The 17,968-nt window shown below is 37.1% G+C and overlaps 1 protein-coding gene across 6 annotated transcripts in view; it reads left to right on the top strand.

Moving 5' to 3' along the window:
* The window catches only part of LOC309643942 (centrosome-associated protein ALMS1-like), a 77,502-nt gene that overhangs the window by 16,880 nt on the left and 42,654 nt on the right, over window positions 1-17,968 (top strand). For all 6 annotated transcript variants that reach the window (XM_082427126.1, XM_082427129.1, XM_082427128.1 and 3 more), the window contains one exon: window positions 13,705-14,867. In XM_082427126.1, the coding sequence (XP_082283252.1) occupies window positions 13,705-14,867 (1,163 nt within the window). The remainder of the gene's footprint in view (window positions 1-13,704; window positions 14,868-17,968) is intronic.

The raw sequence follows: 17,968 nt of genomic DNA, 5'->3' as shown, positions 1-17,968 counted from the left end.
TGAGTTTTAAGAGTTCTATGTATTCTAGATACACATTCTTATCAAAATTTTGATTTTGATATATTCTCCCATTCTGTGAGTTAAAATTAGGAAGTATGAGTCCTCCAACATTACCTTATTTTTCATGATTGTCTTGGCTATTCTGGGTCCTTGACAATTCCATATGCTTGCAAAATTTCTACTAAGAAATCAGCTAGGATTCTGATAGGGATTGTGTTGAATCTGTGATCAGTTTGGTGAGAATTGCTTTCTTAACAGTAAGTCCATGGACTTGGGATGTTTGATTTAGATAGATATTTATTTATTTAGATATTTATTTAGATATTCTTTAATTTCTTGCAGTAAGTTTTTGTAGCTTTCAGAGTAGAAGTTTTTGCTCTTCTTATGTTAAATTTACATTAATATTTTAATTTTTTTGAGGCTGTTGTGAACAGAATGGTTTCCTTTTGCTTTTCTTTTTGTTTTTGGCTGTGCTGCTTGACTTGAGGGATCTTAGTTCCCCAACCAGGGATCTAACTTATGCCCCCTTGCAGTGGAATTGCAGAGTCCTAACCACTGGACTGCCAGAGAACTCCCCCAGGATGGTTTTCTTAATTTCATTTTCAGTTTGTTAATTGCAAGTATATAATAATACAATTGATTTTTTTAATATTTAACTTTTACCCTGCAACCATGCTGAACTCGTTTATTAGTTCTAAATGGTGAATGGGATTGTTTGCTTAATTTGTCTTTCTTTTTTTTTTTTTTTCACTCACACACACACACTGTATTTTATTTTTACAAGAGATAAATAGACTGACACCAAGCATTGTACATGGACGACCACAACAAAAGCAACAATGATTGCAATTACCAAACATGAAACACACTCATACTATGTCATAATATTGACATTCAGTCCAGTAATCCTCCACTGTAACAGCTCCTTTACTTTGCAGTGAAAATTGATTTGTATATTCTTTGCCTCTGAGTCCTTGTGGGATTTTTTCTTTTTTTAAATTCAAACAGAAAGTCACAAAAATTATACTCATCCTCATCAGTTCACTCAGTCTCATGTAGTTAATTTTTTTTTTTCATCTTGATCTTTTATTAGCACTTTTATGAGCTCATCAGTTTTTCATTAGAGTTCTGAAAATGCTTATTCATTCAGTTCAGCAGTACAGTCAGTTACCAGAAACCTGTACTTGTCAGAGTCTTTTCCATGAATTTCCTGAAGATGAAACCCTTTTATAGGAACATATTTACAAAAGCATCAGAGTACACCCAGAACTGTCTGTAAATGACAAAAGACTTAAAAATGACCACGGTTAAAGATTTGATGAAAGTTCATAATAATGCAGTTGACAAGAAAATTAGTTATTTCTGAGATATACATTTTAAAGTAATAACTAGGATTATGACATAACATTATAGCAGAACATGTAAGATTTTTAGAAATTTCATGTAATGTCTGAAACATTTATATTAACATATTTCCATACAAATAACCCAATGAAAGTTTAGTATTAGTTGTTTTGTTTGTTTGTTTGTTTATACTGCAGGTTCTTATTAGTCATCAATTTTATACACATCATTGTATACATTTCAATCCCAATCGCTCAATTCAGCACACCACCATCCCCACCCCACTGCAGTTTTCCCCCCTTGGTGTCCATATGTCTGTTCTCTACATCTGTGTCTCAACTTCTGCCCTGCAAACCGGCTCATCTGTACCATTTTTCTAGGTTCCACATACATGCGTTAATATACGATATTTGTTTTTCTCTTTCTGACTTACTTCACTCTGTATGACAGTCTCTAGATCCATCCACGTCTCAACAAATGACTCAATTTCGTTCCTTTTTATGGCTGAGTAATATTCCATTGTATATATATAGCACAACTTCTTTAACCATTCGTCTGTCGATGGGCATTTAGGTTGCTTCCATGACCTGGCTATTGTAAATAGTGCTGCAATGAACATTCGGGTGCATGTGTCTTTTTGAATTACGGTTTTCTCTGGGTGTATGCCCAGTAGTGGGATTGCTGGGTCATATGGTAATTCTATTTTTAGTTTTTTAAGGAACCTCCATACTGTTCTCCATAGTGGCTGTATCAATTTACATTCCCACCAACAGTGCAAGAGGGTTCCCTTTTCTCCACACCCTCTCCAACATTTGTTGTTTGTAGATTTTCTGATGATGCACATTCTAACTGGTGTGAGGTGATAACCTCATTGTAGTTTTGATTTGCATTTCTCTAATAATTAGTGATGTTGAGCATCTTTTCATGTGCTTCGTGGCCGTCTGTATGTCTTCTTTGGAGAAATGTCTATTTAGGTCTTCTGCCCATTTTTGGATTGGGGTGTTTGTTTAATATTGAGCTGCATGAGCTGTTTATATATTTTGGAGATTAATCCTTTGTCCGTTGATTTGTTTGCAAATATTTTCTCCCATTCTGAGGGTTGTCTTTTCGTCTTGTTTATGGTTTCCTTTGCTGTGCAAAAGCTTTGAGGTTTCATTAGGTCCCATTTGTTTATTTTTGTTTTTATTTCCATTACTCTAGGAGGTGGATCAAAAAAGATCTTGCTGTGATTTATGTCAAAGAGTGTTCTTCCTATGTTTTCCTCTAAGAGTTTTATAGTGTCCAGTCTTACATTTAGTTCTCTAATCCATTTTGAGTTTATTTTTGTGTATGGTGTTAGGGAGTATTCTAATTTCATTCTTTTGCATGTAGCTGTCCAGTTTTCCCAGCACCACTTACTGAAGAGACTGTCTTTTCTCCATTGTATATCTTTGCCTCCTTTGTCATAGATTAGTTGACCATAGGTGCATGGGTTTATCTGTGGGCTTTCTATCTTGTTCCATTGATATATGTTTCTGTTTTTGTGCCAGTACCATATTGTCTTGATTACTGTAGCTTTGTAGTATAGTCTGAAGTCAGGGAGTCTGATTCCTCCAGCTCCGTTTTTTTCCCTCAAGACTGCTTTGGCTATCCTGGGTCTTTTGTATCTCCATACAAATTTTAAGATGATTTGTTCTAGCTCCGTAAAAAATGCCATTGGTAATTTGATAGGGATTGCATTGAATCTGTAGATTGCTTTGGGTAGTATAGTCATTTTCACAATGTTGATTATTCCAATCCAAGAACATGGTATATCTCTCCATCTGCTGGTATCATCTTTAATTTCTTTCATCAGTGTCTTATAGTTATCTGCATACAGGTCTTTTGTCTCCCTAGGTAGGCTTATTCCTAGGTATTTTATTCTTTTTGTTGCAATGGTAAATGGGAGTGTTTCCATAATTTCTGTTAAAGATTTTTCATCATTAGTGTATAAGAATGCAAGAGATTTCTGTGCATTAATTTTGTATCCTGCAACTTTACCATATTCGTTAATTAGCTCTAGAAGTTTTCTGGTGGCAGTTTTAGGATTCTCTATGTATAGTATCATGTCATCTGCAAACAGTGACAGTTTTACTTCTTCTTTTCCAATTTGTATTCCTTTTATTTCGTTTTCTTCTCTGATTGCCGTGGCTAGGACTTCCAGAACTATGTTGAATAATAGTGGTGAGAGTGGACATCCTTGTCTCGTTCCTGATCTTAGAGGAAATGCTTTCAGTTTTTCACCGTTGAAAATGATGTTTGATGTGGGTTTGTCATATATGGCCTTTATTATGTTGAGGTAGGTTCCCTCTATGCCCACTTTCTGGAGAGTTTTTATGATAAATGGGTGTTGAATTTTGTCAAAAGCTTTTTCTGCATCTATTGAGATGATCATATGGTTTTTATTCTTTAATTTGTTAGTATGGTATATCACATTGATTGATTTGCGTATATTGAAGAATCCTTGCATCCCTGGGAGAAATCCCACTTGATCGTGGTGTATGATCCTTTTAATGTGTTGTTGGATTCTGTTTGCTAGTATTTTGTTGAGGATTTTTGCATCTGTATTCATCAGTGATATTGGTCTGTAATTTTCTTTTTTTGTAGTGTCTTTGTCTGGTTTTGGTATCAGGGTGATGGTGGCCTCATAGAATGAGTTTAGGAGTGTTCCTTCCTCTGCAGTTTTTTGGAAGAGTCTGAGAAGGATAGGTGTTAGCTCTTCTCTAAATGTTTGATCGAATTCACCTGTGAAGCCATCTGGTCCTGGACTTTTGTTTGTTGGAAGATTTTTAATCACAGTTTCAATTTCATTACTTGTGATTGGTCTGTTCATATTTTCTGCTTCTTCCTGGTTCAGTCTTGGAAGGTTATACCTTTCTAAGAATTTGTCCATTTCTTCCAGATTGTCCATTTTATTGGCATAAAGTTGCTTGTAGTAGTCTCTTAGGATGCTTTGTATTTCTGCAGTGTCTGTTGTAACTTCTTTTTCATTTCTGATTTTATTGATTTGAGTCCTCTCCCTCTTTTTCTTGATGAGTCTGGCTAATGGCTTATCAATTTTGTTTATCTTCTCAAAGAACCAGCTTTTAGTTTTATTGATCTTTGCTATTGTTTTCTTTGTTTCTATTTCATGTATTTCCGCTCTGATATTTATGATTTCTTTTCTTCTTCTAACTTTGGGTTTTGTTTGTTCTTCTTTCTCTAGTTTCTTTAGGTGTAAGGTTAGATTGTTTACTTGAGATTTTTCTTGTTTCTTTAGGTAAGCTTGTATAGCTATAAACTTCCCTCTTAGAACTGCTTTTGCTGCATCCCATAGGTTTTGGGTCATCGTGTTTTCATTGTCATTTGTCTCTAAGTATTTTTTGATTCCCTCTTTGATTTCTTCAGTGATCTCTTGGTTATTTAGTAACGTATTGTTTAGCCTCCATGTGTTTGTGTTTTTTACTTTTTTTTCCCTGTAATTCATTTCTAATCTCATAGCGTTGTGGTCAGAAAAGATGCTTGATATGATTTCAATTTTCTTAAATTTACTGAGGCTTGATTTGTGACCCAAGATGTGATCTATCCTGGAGAATGTTCCGTGCGCACTTGAGAAGAACGTGTAATCTGCTGTTTTTGGATGGAATGTCCTATAAATATCAATTAAATCTATCTGGTCTATTGTGTCATTTAAAGCTTCTGTTTCCTTATTTATTTTCATTTTGGATGATCTGTCCATTGGTGTAAGTGAGGTGTTAAAGTCCCCCACTATTATTGTGTTACTGTCAACTTCCTCTTTTATAGCTGTTAGCAGTTGCCTTATGTATTGAGGTGCTTCTATGTTGGGTGCATATATATTTATAATTGTTATATCTTCTTCTTGGATTGATCCCTTGATCATTATGTAGTGTCCTTCCTTGTCTCTTGTAACATTCTTTATTTGAAAGTCTGATTTTTCTGATATGAGTATAGCTACTCCAGCTTTCTTTTGATTTCCATTTGCATGGAATATCTTTTTCCATCCTCTCACTTTCAGTCTGTATGTGTCCCTAGGTCTAAAGTGGGTCTCTTGTAGACAGCATATATATGGGTCTTGTTTTTGTATCCATTCAGCAAGCCTGTGTCTTTTGGCTGGAGCATTTAATCCATTCACGTTTAAGGTAATTATCGATATGTATGTTCCTATGATCATTTTCTTAATTGTTTTGGGTCTGTTTTTGTAGGTCCTTTTCTTCTCTTGTGTTTCCCACTTAGAGAAGTTCCTTTAACATTTGTTGTAGAGCTGGTTTGGTGTTGCTGAATTCTCTTAGCTTTTGCTTGTCTGTAAAGCTTTTGATTTCTCCATCAAATCTAAATGAGATCCTTGCCAGGTAGAGTAATCTTGGTTGTAGGTTCTTCCCTTTCATCACTTCAAGTATATCATGCCACTCCCTTCTGGCTTGTAGAGTTTCTGCTGAGAAATCAGCTGTTAACCTTATGGGAGTTCCCTTGTATGTTATTTGTCGTTTTTCCCTTGCTGCTTTCAATAATTTTTCTTTGTCTTTACTTTTTGCCACTTTGATTACTATGTGTCTCAGCATGCTTCTCCTTGGGTTTATCCTGTATGGGACTCTCTGCGCTTCCTGGACTTGGGTGGCTATTTCCTTTCCCTTGTTAGGGAAGTTTTCGACTATAATCTCTTCAGATATTTTCTCTGGTCCTTTCTCTCTCTCTTCTTCTTCTGGGACCCCTATAATGCGAATGTTGTTGCGTTTAATGTTGTCCCAGAGGTCTCTTAGGCTGTCTTCATTTCTTTTCATTCTTTTTTCTTTAGTCTGTTCCGCAGCAGTGAATTCCACCATTCTGTCTTCCAGGTCACTTATCCGTTCTTCTGCCTCAGTTATTCTGCTATTGATTCCTTCTAGTGTAGTTTTCATTTCAGTTATTGTCTTGGTCATCTCTGTTTGTTTGTTCTTTAATTCTTCTACGTCTTTGTTAATCATTTCTTGCATCTTCTCGATCTTTGCCTCCATTCTTATTCCGAGGTCCTGGATCATCTTCACTATCATTATTCTGAATTCTTTTTCTGAAAGGTTGCCTATCTCCACTTCATTTAGTTATTTTTCTGGGTTTTTTTCTTGTTCCTTCATCTGGTATATAGCCCTCTGCCTTTTCATCTTGTCTGTCTTTCTGTAAATGTGGTTTCTGTTCCACAGGCTGCAGGACTGTATTTTTTTTTGCTTCTGCTGTCTGCCCTCTGGTGGTTGAGGCTATCTAAGAGGCTTGATGGGAGGCTCTGGAGGTGGGTAGAGCTGACTGTTGCTGTGGCGGTCAGAGCTCCGTAAAACTTTAATCCACTTGACTGTTGATGGGTGGGGCTGGGTTCCCTCCCTGTTGGTTGTTTTGCCTGAGGCAACCCAACACTGGAGCCTACCCGGGCTCTTTGGTGGGGCTAATGGCAGACTCTGGGAGGACTCATGCCAAGGAGTACTTCCCAGAACCTCCGCTGCCAGTGACCTTGTCCCCACGGTGAAACAGAGCCAGCCCCTGCCTCTGCAGGAGACCCCCCAACACCAGCAGGTATGTCTGGTTCAGTCTCCCCCAGGATCACTGCTCCTTCCCCTGGGTCCTGATGCACACACTATTTTGTGTGCGCCCTCCAAGAGTGGGGTCTCTGTTTCCCCCAGTCCTGTCGAAGTCCTGCAATCAATTCCCACTAGGCTTCAAAGTCTGATTCTCTATGAATTCCTCCTCTCGTTGCCGGACCCCCAGGTTGGGAAGCCTGACGTGGGGCTCAGAACCTTCACTGCAGTGGGTGGACTTCTGTGGTATAAGTGTTCACCAGTCTGTGAGTCACCCACCCAGCAGTTATGGGATTTGATTTTACTCTGATTGTGCCCCTCGTACCATCTCACTGTGGCTTCTCCTCTGTCCTTGGACGTGGGGTATCCTCCTTGGTGAAGTCCAGTGTCTTCCTGTCGATGATTGTCCAGCAGCCAGTTGTGCTCCTGGTGCTCTCGCAAGAGGGAGTGAGAGCACGTCCTTCTATCCGCCATCTTGGTTAATCCCTAATTTGTCTTTCTTATCTTTCGTTGTTAGTATGTAGAAATGCAGCAGATTTCTGTGTATTAATTTCATATCCTGAAATTTAGTGAATTCATTGATGAGCTCTAGTAGTTCTCTGGTAGCATCTTTAGGATTTTATAGTATCGTGTCATCTGTAGAAACTGACAGTTTTACTTCTGCTTTTCCAATTTGGATTTGTTATATTTCTTTTTCTTCTCTGCTTGCCATGACTAGGACTTCCAAAACTATGTTGAATAAAAGTGGCCAGAGTGGACATCCTTGTCTTGTTCCTGATCTTAGGGGAAATGGTTTCAGCTTTTCACCATTGAGTATAATGTTAGCTGTGGGTTTGTCATATATGGCCTTTATTGTGTTGAGGTATGTTCTCTCTGTGCCCACTTTCTAGAGAGTTTTTATCATAAATGTGTGTTGAAATTTGTCAAAAGCTTTTTCTGCATCTATTGAGAGGATCATATTTTTTCTTTAATAAATTTATTTTATTTATTTTTGACTGTGTTGGGTCTTCATTACTGCACGTGGGCTTTCTCTAGTTGCAACGAGCGGGAGCTACTCTTTGTTGCAGTGTGCGGGCTTCTCGTTGCGGTGGCTTCTCTTTGTTGCAGAGCACGGGCTCTAGGCGCACAGGCTTCAGTAGTTGTAGCACGCGGGCTCAGTATTTGTGGCTCACAGGCTCTAGAGAACAGGCTCAGTAGTTGTGGCACACGGGCTTAGTTGCTTTGCAGCATGTGGGATCTTCCCGGACCAGGGCTCGAATCCGTGTCCCCTGCAATGGCAGGTGGATTCTTAACCACGGTGCCACCAGGGAAGCCCGATCATATGGTTTTTATTCTTCAGTTTGTTAATGTGGTGTATCACACTGATTGATTTGCAGATATTGAAAAATCCTTGCATCCCTGGGATGAATCCCACGTGATCATGGTGTATGATCCTGTTAAGTTATTAGTGGATTCGGTTTGCTAGTATTTTGTTGAGGATTTTTGCATCTATGTTCATCAGTGGTATTGGTCTGTAGTTTTCTTTTGTGTAATATCTTTGTCTGGTTTTGGTATCAGGGTGATGGTGGCCTCCTAGAATGAGTTCAGAAGTGTTCCTTCCTCTGCAAATTTTTGGAACGGTTTCAGAAGAATGGGTGTTAACTCTTCTCAATGTTTGGTAGAATTCTCCTGTGAAGCCATTTGGTCCTGGACTTTTCTTTGTTGGGAATTTTTAAATTGCTGATTCAATTTCAGTTCTGGTAATTGGTCTGTTCATATTTTCTGTGTCTTCCTGATTCAGTCTTGGGAGGTTGTACCTTTCTAAGAATTCATCAGTTCCTTCTAGGTTGTCCGTTTTATTGGTGTGTAGTTGCTCATAGTAGTCTCTTATGATCCTTTGTATTTCTGTGGTGTCAGTTGTAACTTCTCCTTTTTCATTTCTGATTTTATTGATTGGGGCCCTCTCCCTTTTTTTCTTGATGAGTCTTCCTAAAGGTTTATCAATTTTGTTTATATTTTCAAAGAACCAGCTTTTAGTTTCATTGATCTTTCCTATTCTATTTCATTTATTTCTGCTCTGATATTTATGATTTCTTTCCTTCTACTAACTTTGGTTTTTATTTATTCTTCTTTCTCTACTTGCTTTTGATGTAAGTTTAGGTTGTTAATTTGAGATTTTTCTTGTTTCCTGAGGTAAGCCTGTATCACTATAAACTTCCCTCTTAGAACTGCTTTTTCTGCGTCCCATAGGTCTTGGATCATCGTGCTTTCGTTTTCATTTGTCTCTAGGTAGTTTTTGATTTCCTCTTTGATTTCTTCAGTGATCCATTGGTTGTTTAGTAGCATATTGTTTAGCCTCCACGTGTTTGTGCTTTTTGCAGTTTTTTTTTCTTGTAGGTGATTTCTAGTTCCATAGAGTTGTGGTTGGAAAAGAAGTTTGATATGATTTCAGTTTTCTTAAATTTACCAAGGCTTGTTTTGTGGCCTAACATGTGATCTATCCTGGAGAATGTTCCATGTGCACTTGAAAAGAATGTGTATTCTGCTGCTTTTGGGTGGAATGCTCTATAAATATCAGTTAAGTCCCTTTGGTCTAATGTGTTATTTAAGGCCTGTGTTTCCCTATTGATTTTCTCTCTGGATGATCTGTCGATTGACGTAAGTCGGGTGTTAAAGTCCCTTACTATTATTGTGCTGCTGTTGATTTCTCCTTTTATGTCTGTTAATATTTTGCCTCATGTATTCAGGTGCTCCTATGTTGGGTGCATATATATTTACAGTTGTTATATCTTCTTCTTGGATTGATCCCTTGATCATTCTGTAGTGTCCTTCTTTGTCTCCTGTGACAGTTTTTATTTTAAAGTTGATTTCATCTAATATAAATATTGCTACTCTGGCTTTCTTTTGATTTTCATTTGTGTGGACTACCTTTTCCATCCCCTCACTTTCAGTCTGTATGTGTCTCTAGATCTGTAGTGAGTCTCTTGTAGGCAGCAAATACACAGGTCTTGTTTTTGTATCCATTCAGCCAGTTTGTGTCTTTTGGTTGGAGCATTCAGTCTGTTTATGTTTAAGGTAATTATCCATATGTATGTTCTTACTGTCATTTTGTTAATTGTTTTGATTTGTTTCTGTAGGTCTTTTTTTCCCCCTTCTTTTGTTCTCTTCTCTTGTGATTTGATGACTATCTTCAGTGTTATGTTTAGATTCCTTGTTTGTGTATGTGTGTATCTGTTATAGATTTTTGGCTGGGAGAACCTCTGTAATATATTTACTCTCCAGTTTTCAGGTTGCCTACATAGGGGTTATGGGATTTGATTATATCGTGAGTCTGCCCCTACTACCAGTTTTGTTGCGGTTCCTTCTTTATGTCTTTTGGTGTAGGAGATCTTTTCTGGTGGGTTCCAGTTTTTTTTGTGTGTGTGTGTGTTTTTTTTAATGGTTGTTCTGCGGATAGTTGTGTTTTTGGTGTGCTTGTGAGAGGAGGTGAGCTCAAAGTCTTTTTACTCTGCCATCTTGCCCACTTTCCTCTATACCACATTTTCTTTTTGTTTGTTTTGTTTTAATTTTTATTGGAGTATAGTTGCTTTACAGTGTTGTGTTAGTTTCTACTGTACAGCAGAGTGAATCAGCTGTACGTATACATATATCCCCTCTTTTTTGGATTTCCGTTCCATTTAGGTCACCACAGAGCATTGAGTAGAATTCCCTGTGCTATATACAGTAGGTTCTCATCAGTTATCTATTTTATACATAGTATCAATAGTGTATATATGTCAGTCCCAATCTCCCAATTCCTCCCACCCCCCCATACCACATTTTCTTTATCTATTCATCCATCAGTGGACACTTAGGTTGTTTCCATGTCTTGGCTATTTTAAATAATGCTGCAGTGAACACAGATGTACGAATATCTCTCCAAGACCAAGCTTTCAATTGTTTTGTGTATAGACCCAGAAGCAGAATTGCTGGATCGTATGGTAGTTCCATTTTTAACTCTTTGGGTAAACTCCATACTGATTTCCATAGTGGCAACACCAATTACATTCTCACTAACAGTGCACAGAAAAAGGAACCTTAAGCTCCATATCCTCATTAATGCTTGTTATTTCTTGTCTTTTTGACGATAGCCATTCTAACAGGTGTGACGTGATATCTTACTGTGGTTTTGGTTTGCCTTTCCCTGATGATTATTGATGCTGAGCTTCTTTTCCTGTATTTGTTAGCCATTCGTATGTCTTCTTTACAAAAATGTCTATTAAGATCCTGTGCCCATTTTTTAATTTGGTTGTTTGTTTTTATTTGAGTTGAATTCTTTGTCTCTTTTGGATGTTAACCCATTGTCACATATATCATTTGCAAATATCTTCTTCCATTCAGTAGTCTGATGGTTTCTTTTGCTGTGCAGAAGCCTTTCAGTTGGATGTACTCCTACTATTTACTTTTGCTTTTGTTGTCTTTGCTTTTGGTGTCAAATTCAAAAAATTATTGCTAACACCAGTGTCAAAGCTCTTACTGCCTATGTTTTCTTCTAGGAATTTTATGGTTTCAGACCTTACATTTAAATCTTCAATCCATTTAGAATTGATTTTTGTGTATGGTGTAAGATAACGCTTCAGTTTCATTCTTTTGCATGTGGCTATCGAGTTTTCCCAGTACCACTTATTGAAGAGACTATACTTTCCCCATTGTATATTCTTGGCTCCTTTGTCATAAGGTATTTGGCCTTACATGTGTGAGTTTATTTCTGGTCTCTCTATTCTGTTCCATTGATCTACATGTCTGTTTTTATGTCAGTACTATACCATTTTGATTACTGTAGATTTGTATTATAGTTTGAAATCAGGGAGTGTGATGCCTACAGTTTTCTTCTACTTTTTTAAGATTGCTTTGGCTATTTGGAGTCTTTTGTGGTTACATACAAATTATAGGATTGTTCTATTTTTGTGGAAAATGCCATTGGAATTTTGATAGGGATTGCATTGAATCTGTAGATTGTTTTCAGTAGTATTGACATTTTAATAATATTAGTTCTTCCAATCTGTGAGCACAGAATATTTTCCCATTTTTTCATGTCTTTTTCAGCTTTTTTCATCAATGTTTTCAGTATACAGGTCTTTTACCTCCTTGGTTAAATTTATTCCTAGGCCTTTTATTCTTTTGATGCAGTTATGAATAGGATTGTTTTAATTTCTTTTTCTGGTAATTTATTATTAATGTATAGAAATGCAACAGATTTTTGTCTGTTAAATACTTTTGTATACTGCAACTTTACTGAATGTATTAGTTGTAACAGTTTTTCTGGTGGAGACTTTAGGGTTTTCTCTGTATAAAATCATGCCATTTTCACATAGTGACAGTTTTGCTTCTCTTCTGATTTGGGTGCCTTTTGTTTCTTTTTCTTGCCTAATTACTCTGGCTAGAACTTCCAATACTGTGTTCAATAAACATGATGCCGGTGGATATCCTTGTCTTGTTCCTGATCTTAGAGGAAATGCTTTCCATTTTTCACCATTGAGTATGTTAGCTATGGTCTTGTCAGAAATGGTCGTTGAGCTATGTTTCCTGTATACCTACTTTGTTGAGAGTTTTTATCATGAATGGATTTTGAGTTTTCTCAAATGCTTTTTCTACATCTGTTGATTATATGATTTTTGTCCTTTTTTTGGTTAGTGTCATGTACCACATTGATTGATTTGTAAGATGTTGAACCATCCTTGCATTCCTGGAATAAATCCCACTTGATCATAGTGTATAATCCTTTTAATATATTATTGAATTTGGTGTGCTAATGTTTTGTTTGGTTTCTTTTTGCATCTATGTTCATCAGGGATATTGGCTTGTAATTTTCTTGTAGTGTATCTACACTTGGTATCTAGGTAATGTCTGGATAACAGGGTAATGTGGGCCTTATAAAATAAGTTTGGAAGTGTTCTCTCCTGTTCTGTTTATTGGAAGAGTTTGAGAATCTTTCATATTAATTCTTCCTTAAATGTTTGGTAGAATTCAGCAGTGAAGCCACCTGGTCCTGGACTTTTGTTCATTGGGAGGTTTGAGAGTCTTTTTATACTTTAGATATAAAAGCAGATTCCATGTATCCCACTATATTTTGGGGAAATTGTCTTAGGGATTCCCAGAGTATTTAGTGAAAATTCTGATTACCAATAATCTATAGAGAAGGTAAAATGGATCCCATAGTTACAAGTGATACTTTGTTTCATGTGTATGTCTGTTTCTTCCATGACTTAGAACTCTACAAATGTATACGGAAACTGAATTAATGTTTACAATTACGGTTTATACTTGTTAAGATGTTCTACATCTTAAAATGTCTATATTTTGATATAGAATGACTGTCAAAATGTGAAGATGGAAGATGGTAATTTATATTAGGTGTATTTTACCACAATACCAAAAATTAAGGTGGTGTGAAGATGGTTCACAAAAAGGGAAAAAAACAGATATAGAGCATATATCATAATACCCCACACATAGCAAGCAGTAATACATAGCAGCTGCTGTTACAATTCCAGGAACCAAAATGCCCTCCTCAAGGTCATACAGCCAGTCTGTGGCAGAATCCAGCCCAGAATCTGGGTCTTTTGATCCTGAGTCTCTTAAACTATTACCATGCCAATCTGGCCACTAGGCACAAGACATGAATCCTTTGTCCAGGCAGTGAATTTTCTGAATCTTTATATAGACCATTCTTTTCTTCAGTCTTTGTTTTGTATCTAAAGAATTAAATGTGAATACTACTTCTAAAGGCAATACAAATATTTTGAAAGTCCTTCAAAATCTTTTTTTTTTTTCACCTTTTCAGAGTCCAGATGTCATTCAGAATTTGAAAATACCACCCATTCTGTCTTCAGGTCAGCTAAGTTTTACTTTCATCATCCAGTGCACCTACCAAGTGATCAAGATTTTTGCCATGAATCCTTAGGAAGAAGAGTTTTCATGAGGCATTCTTGGAAAGATTCCTTTCAGCATCATCCAGACAAACAAAGAGAACACACTTGTCTTCCTTCTTCTTATCAAAATGTGGCAAAGACAAAGTCAGATTTTACCACAGTAGAGAGCCTCAGTATCAATGTAAACTTGGAAAACAAAGAAGTAAAGCATACTGCTAACAGTCAGGCTAGAGACTTTCCAAAATATGACAAACAAGTTGATGACCTAAAAAGCGATCATAAGGCCACCCCAGAGTTAACAACTCAGCACACTGTGAGTTTAAGTGAACTCTGGAACAGGTATCAGGAGCGACAGAGGCAACAGAAACCTCCTGAGTTCAGTGCCAAGAAGGAACTTTCCTTGGTGGAGCGACTTGATCGTTTGGCTAAACTTCTTCAACGTCCCATCACACATTCCCTCCAGCCCTCAGAAAGTACACAGGATGATAGCAAGGGGGAACAAGATGTTAAGGAATGGAGTGGTAGACAGCAACAGCAGAACAACAAGCTTCAGAAAAAGAAACGGTATAAAAGCCTGGAGAAATGCCATAAAAACACAGGCGATCTTAAAAAAAACAAGGTTCTTTCTACTCATCAAGCTAGGAGGTCCAATCAGATTAAAATTGAACAGATTAAATTTGATAAATATATTCTGAGAAAACAGCCAGGTTTTCATTATATAAATAACACTTCTTCAGATTCTAGACACTCAGAGGAGAGTGAGCTGCTCACAGATACTGCCACCAACATCCTTTCCACCACCACTTCTGTGGAATCAGATATATTGACCCAAACAGATAAGGAAGTGACTCTGCATGAGAGGAGCAGCTCTATTTCCACCATTGATACTGCCCGACTGATCCATGCTTTTGGCCATGAAAGAGTTTGTTTGTCACCCAGGCGAATTAAACTAGACAGCAGCATCACCGACCATCAGAGGAGATACCTTGAGAAGCGGAGCGAGAAAAACAAGAAACCACTGAATACAGGTTACCCCCAAATTACTTCAGAGCACACCAGAAGGAAACACATCCAGGTACATGGCTACAAATTCCATCTGGCAATGTGACTGCATTTTTCATGGACTTTTTAGTTAAACTTTGCACACAGGTGAAAAAAAGCCAATTGCCCTTTCCTCATTATAATATTTCTTACCAGCTGGAAAAGAGTGAGAAAGTGTAGTACAGTGCTGTTTGAGTCGTCATTCTTTTCATCAACACTCATTTACGAATTACCCTTTGGATGAAAGGCTTTGCTGCTAAATGCTTCAAAATCTGCAAAGTCTATACCTTTGGTACAGGGGAGCTTCAAGTTTAGAATGACCTCCATTCTGAACAATATTGCCTGGTTTTTTTGCCTGTTGGTTTTTGTTTATTCATTCCTCCCTGTCTTTTAAGAAATTCTGAGATGCTTTTAAGCGCGCACACACACACACACACAGACACATACATATATAAGTAATATGATATGATTGTTTTTTAAGTAAATGAAGAATTGGAATGATGGAAAATTAGACTGAAGCCAGGGAGGGGTGAGCTACAACATGATTTGAAAAATAAATACATGAAGATTTAAGAGTGATGGGAAGGCAAGTTGATACCTTGTGGATGTGGTTGCTAAAAATGAGCCACAAATTTTGCTTTATGTTTTCTAGCAATTAGTGTTGCTAGAATTTTGTGATCACTTACGTAACTCTAATATAAAAGCAAGCGAAATTTTCAAAAGCATTACAGATATTTCTGGTACTAAGACTTCTTAAATTTCTCTCGTCTGTCCTCATAAAGAAGGCGTTGTGGTGTAACAAACTCCTCAACGGCATCCTTACAGTACATTCTCAGTAACAACAATCATGTAAGGCTAATAGGACCTTAGTTTAGGGAATTCCATAAAGGCAGATTTCAAGGGGTCAGTAAATGCAGACCATTGCTTTAACCCAAGATAAAATTGATTTGGAGAGGTGCTCTCCAAATAGGGATACTTGCAAAATGGTTCATTGGAGTATGAACCTTTTAAAATTTATATTTTTGTATATGTTTTACAGTGTATGAGTACAGCAATAATATATAATTTATAAATAAATTCTACTTTAGTAATTTGTACTCAAAAATATTTTATCGGTGGGACCCCATGATCAAAACAATTTGGAGACCACTAGTTTAGCTGAAAGAAGGCACAAAACATTCAGACATTTAACCATAAATATTATTTCTCAATTGAGTTTTTGGTAGGTATTAAATGACAGTAATTACACATATTAATAGTACAATAAGACTCTTTTTTAAAGTAAGCCAAAAATTGGGACCGACACAGATTGAGGCTTTTTGTTCCATAGAGGAGGTAGGGGGAAAGGATGCAGATAGAGGGTTTTTTGGTGTGTGTACTAAAATACATATACATAACAAAGTTTACAGTTTTATCATTTTAAAGTATGCAGTTCAGTGGCGCTGAGTATATTCACAGTGTCTTACAACTATCACCACTATCTAGTTCCAGAGCTTTTTCATCACCCTAGTGGAAACCTCATACCCATTAAGCAGTTACTCTCTATTCCCCCTTCCTACCAGCCCCTGTGAATCACTAATCTACTTTTTGTCTCTGTGAACTTGCCTATTCTGGTTATTTCATTTAATTAGAATCATATCATATGTGGCCTTTGTGTCAGGCTTCTTTGACTCTAGAATAATCTTTCTGAGATTTATCCACGTCCTAACATCTGTCAGTACTTCATTGCTTTTTATGGCTGAATAATACTATATGTTTAGACATATTTTACTTATCTCTTTATCCATTCATGGACATTTAGGTTGTTTCTACCTTTTGGCTATTGTGAATAGACCTGATGTGAACATTTGTGTACAAGTTTTTATTTGAACACCTACATACAGTTCTTTTGGGTATACACTTAAGAGTTGAAAATGCTGGGTCATTTGGTAATTTTATTTTAAGCATATTTAGGAACCGTCAAACTGTTTTTCACAGTGGCCACACCATTTTACATTCCCAGCAACAATTTCTAAGGGTTCCAATTTCTCCACATTCACCAACACTCTTTATTTACTTTTATTAATTTTTTTGCCATCCCAGTAGGTACAAAGTGGTATCTCATACTCATTGTCATTTTGATTGTGGTTTGTTTTGCCTTTCCCTTTGCATAATGACTGATGATGTTAAGTATCTTTTTATGTGCTTGTTGGCCATTTTTTAAATTTAATTAATTAATTATTTTTTGGCTGCTTTTGGTCTTCATTGCTGTGCATAGGCTTTCTCTAGTTGCGGCGAGCGGGCGCTACTCTTCGTTGTGGCATGTGGGCTTCTCATTGCGGTGGCGTCTCTCGTTGCAGAGCACGGGCCCTAGGTGCGTGGGCTTCTGTAGTTGTAGCTTGCTGGCTCAGTAGTTGTGGCTCGTGGGCTCTAGAGCACAGGCTCAGTAGTGTGGTGCCTGGGCTTAGTTGCTCCGTTGCATGTGGGATCTTCCTGGACCAGGGCTTGAACCCTGCATTGTCAGGTGGATTCTTAACCACTGCGCCACCAGGGAAGTCCCTGCCCACTTTTTAATTAAGTTGTTTGGCCTTTTTGTTTTTGAGTTGTAAGAGTTCTTTATATATTCTGGATTGTGGAATCTTATCAGATGTGTAATTTGCAAATGTTTGCTTCCACTCTCTGGGTTGTGTTTTCACTCACTTACTACTCTTTTTTGAAGCACAGCAGTTTACTTTCAATGAAGCCCCAGTGTACCTATTTTTTCTTTTGTTGCTTGTGCTTTTGGTGTCATATTTAAGAAACCATTGCCAAATCCAAAGTCATGAAGATTTGTCCATATATTTTCTTTCAAGAATTTTATACTTTTAGTTCTTTCATTTGCATCTTGGATGTATATTGAATTAATTTATTTATATGGTATGAGGTAGGGGTCAAACATTCTTTCCACATGGAATTGTCCCAAAATCAGCTGTTGAGACTGTTCTTTCTCCATTGAATGGTCTTGGCACCCTTGTCAAAAATCAGTTGACCATAGATGTGAGGGTTTATTTCTAGGCTCTCAGTTCTGTCCCATTGATCTATATGCTGATCTATATGCCATTACTGCACTGATCTGGTTACTGTAGCTTTGTAGTAATTTTTAAATTGAGAAGTATG

The sequence above is a fragment of the Balaenoptera physalus genome (assembly GCF_965194825.1).
Source record: "Balaenoptera physalus genome assembly, chromosome: 15".
In the NCBI taxonomy this organism is placed as follows: domain Eukaryota; kingdom Metazoa; phylum Chordata; class Mammalia; order Artiodactyla; family Balaenopteridae; genus Balaenoptera; species Balaenoptera physalus.
The sequence above is the reverse complement of the archived record's forward strand: the minus strand, read 5'-3'. Positions and strand labels throughout refer to the sequence as shown.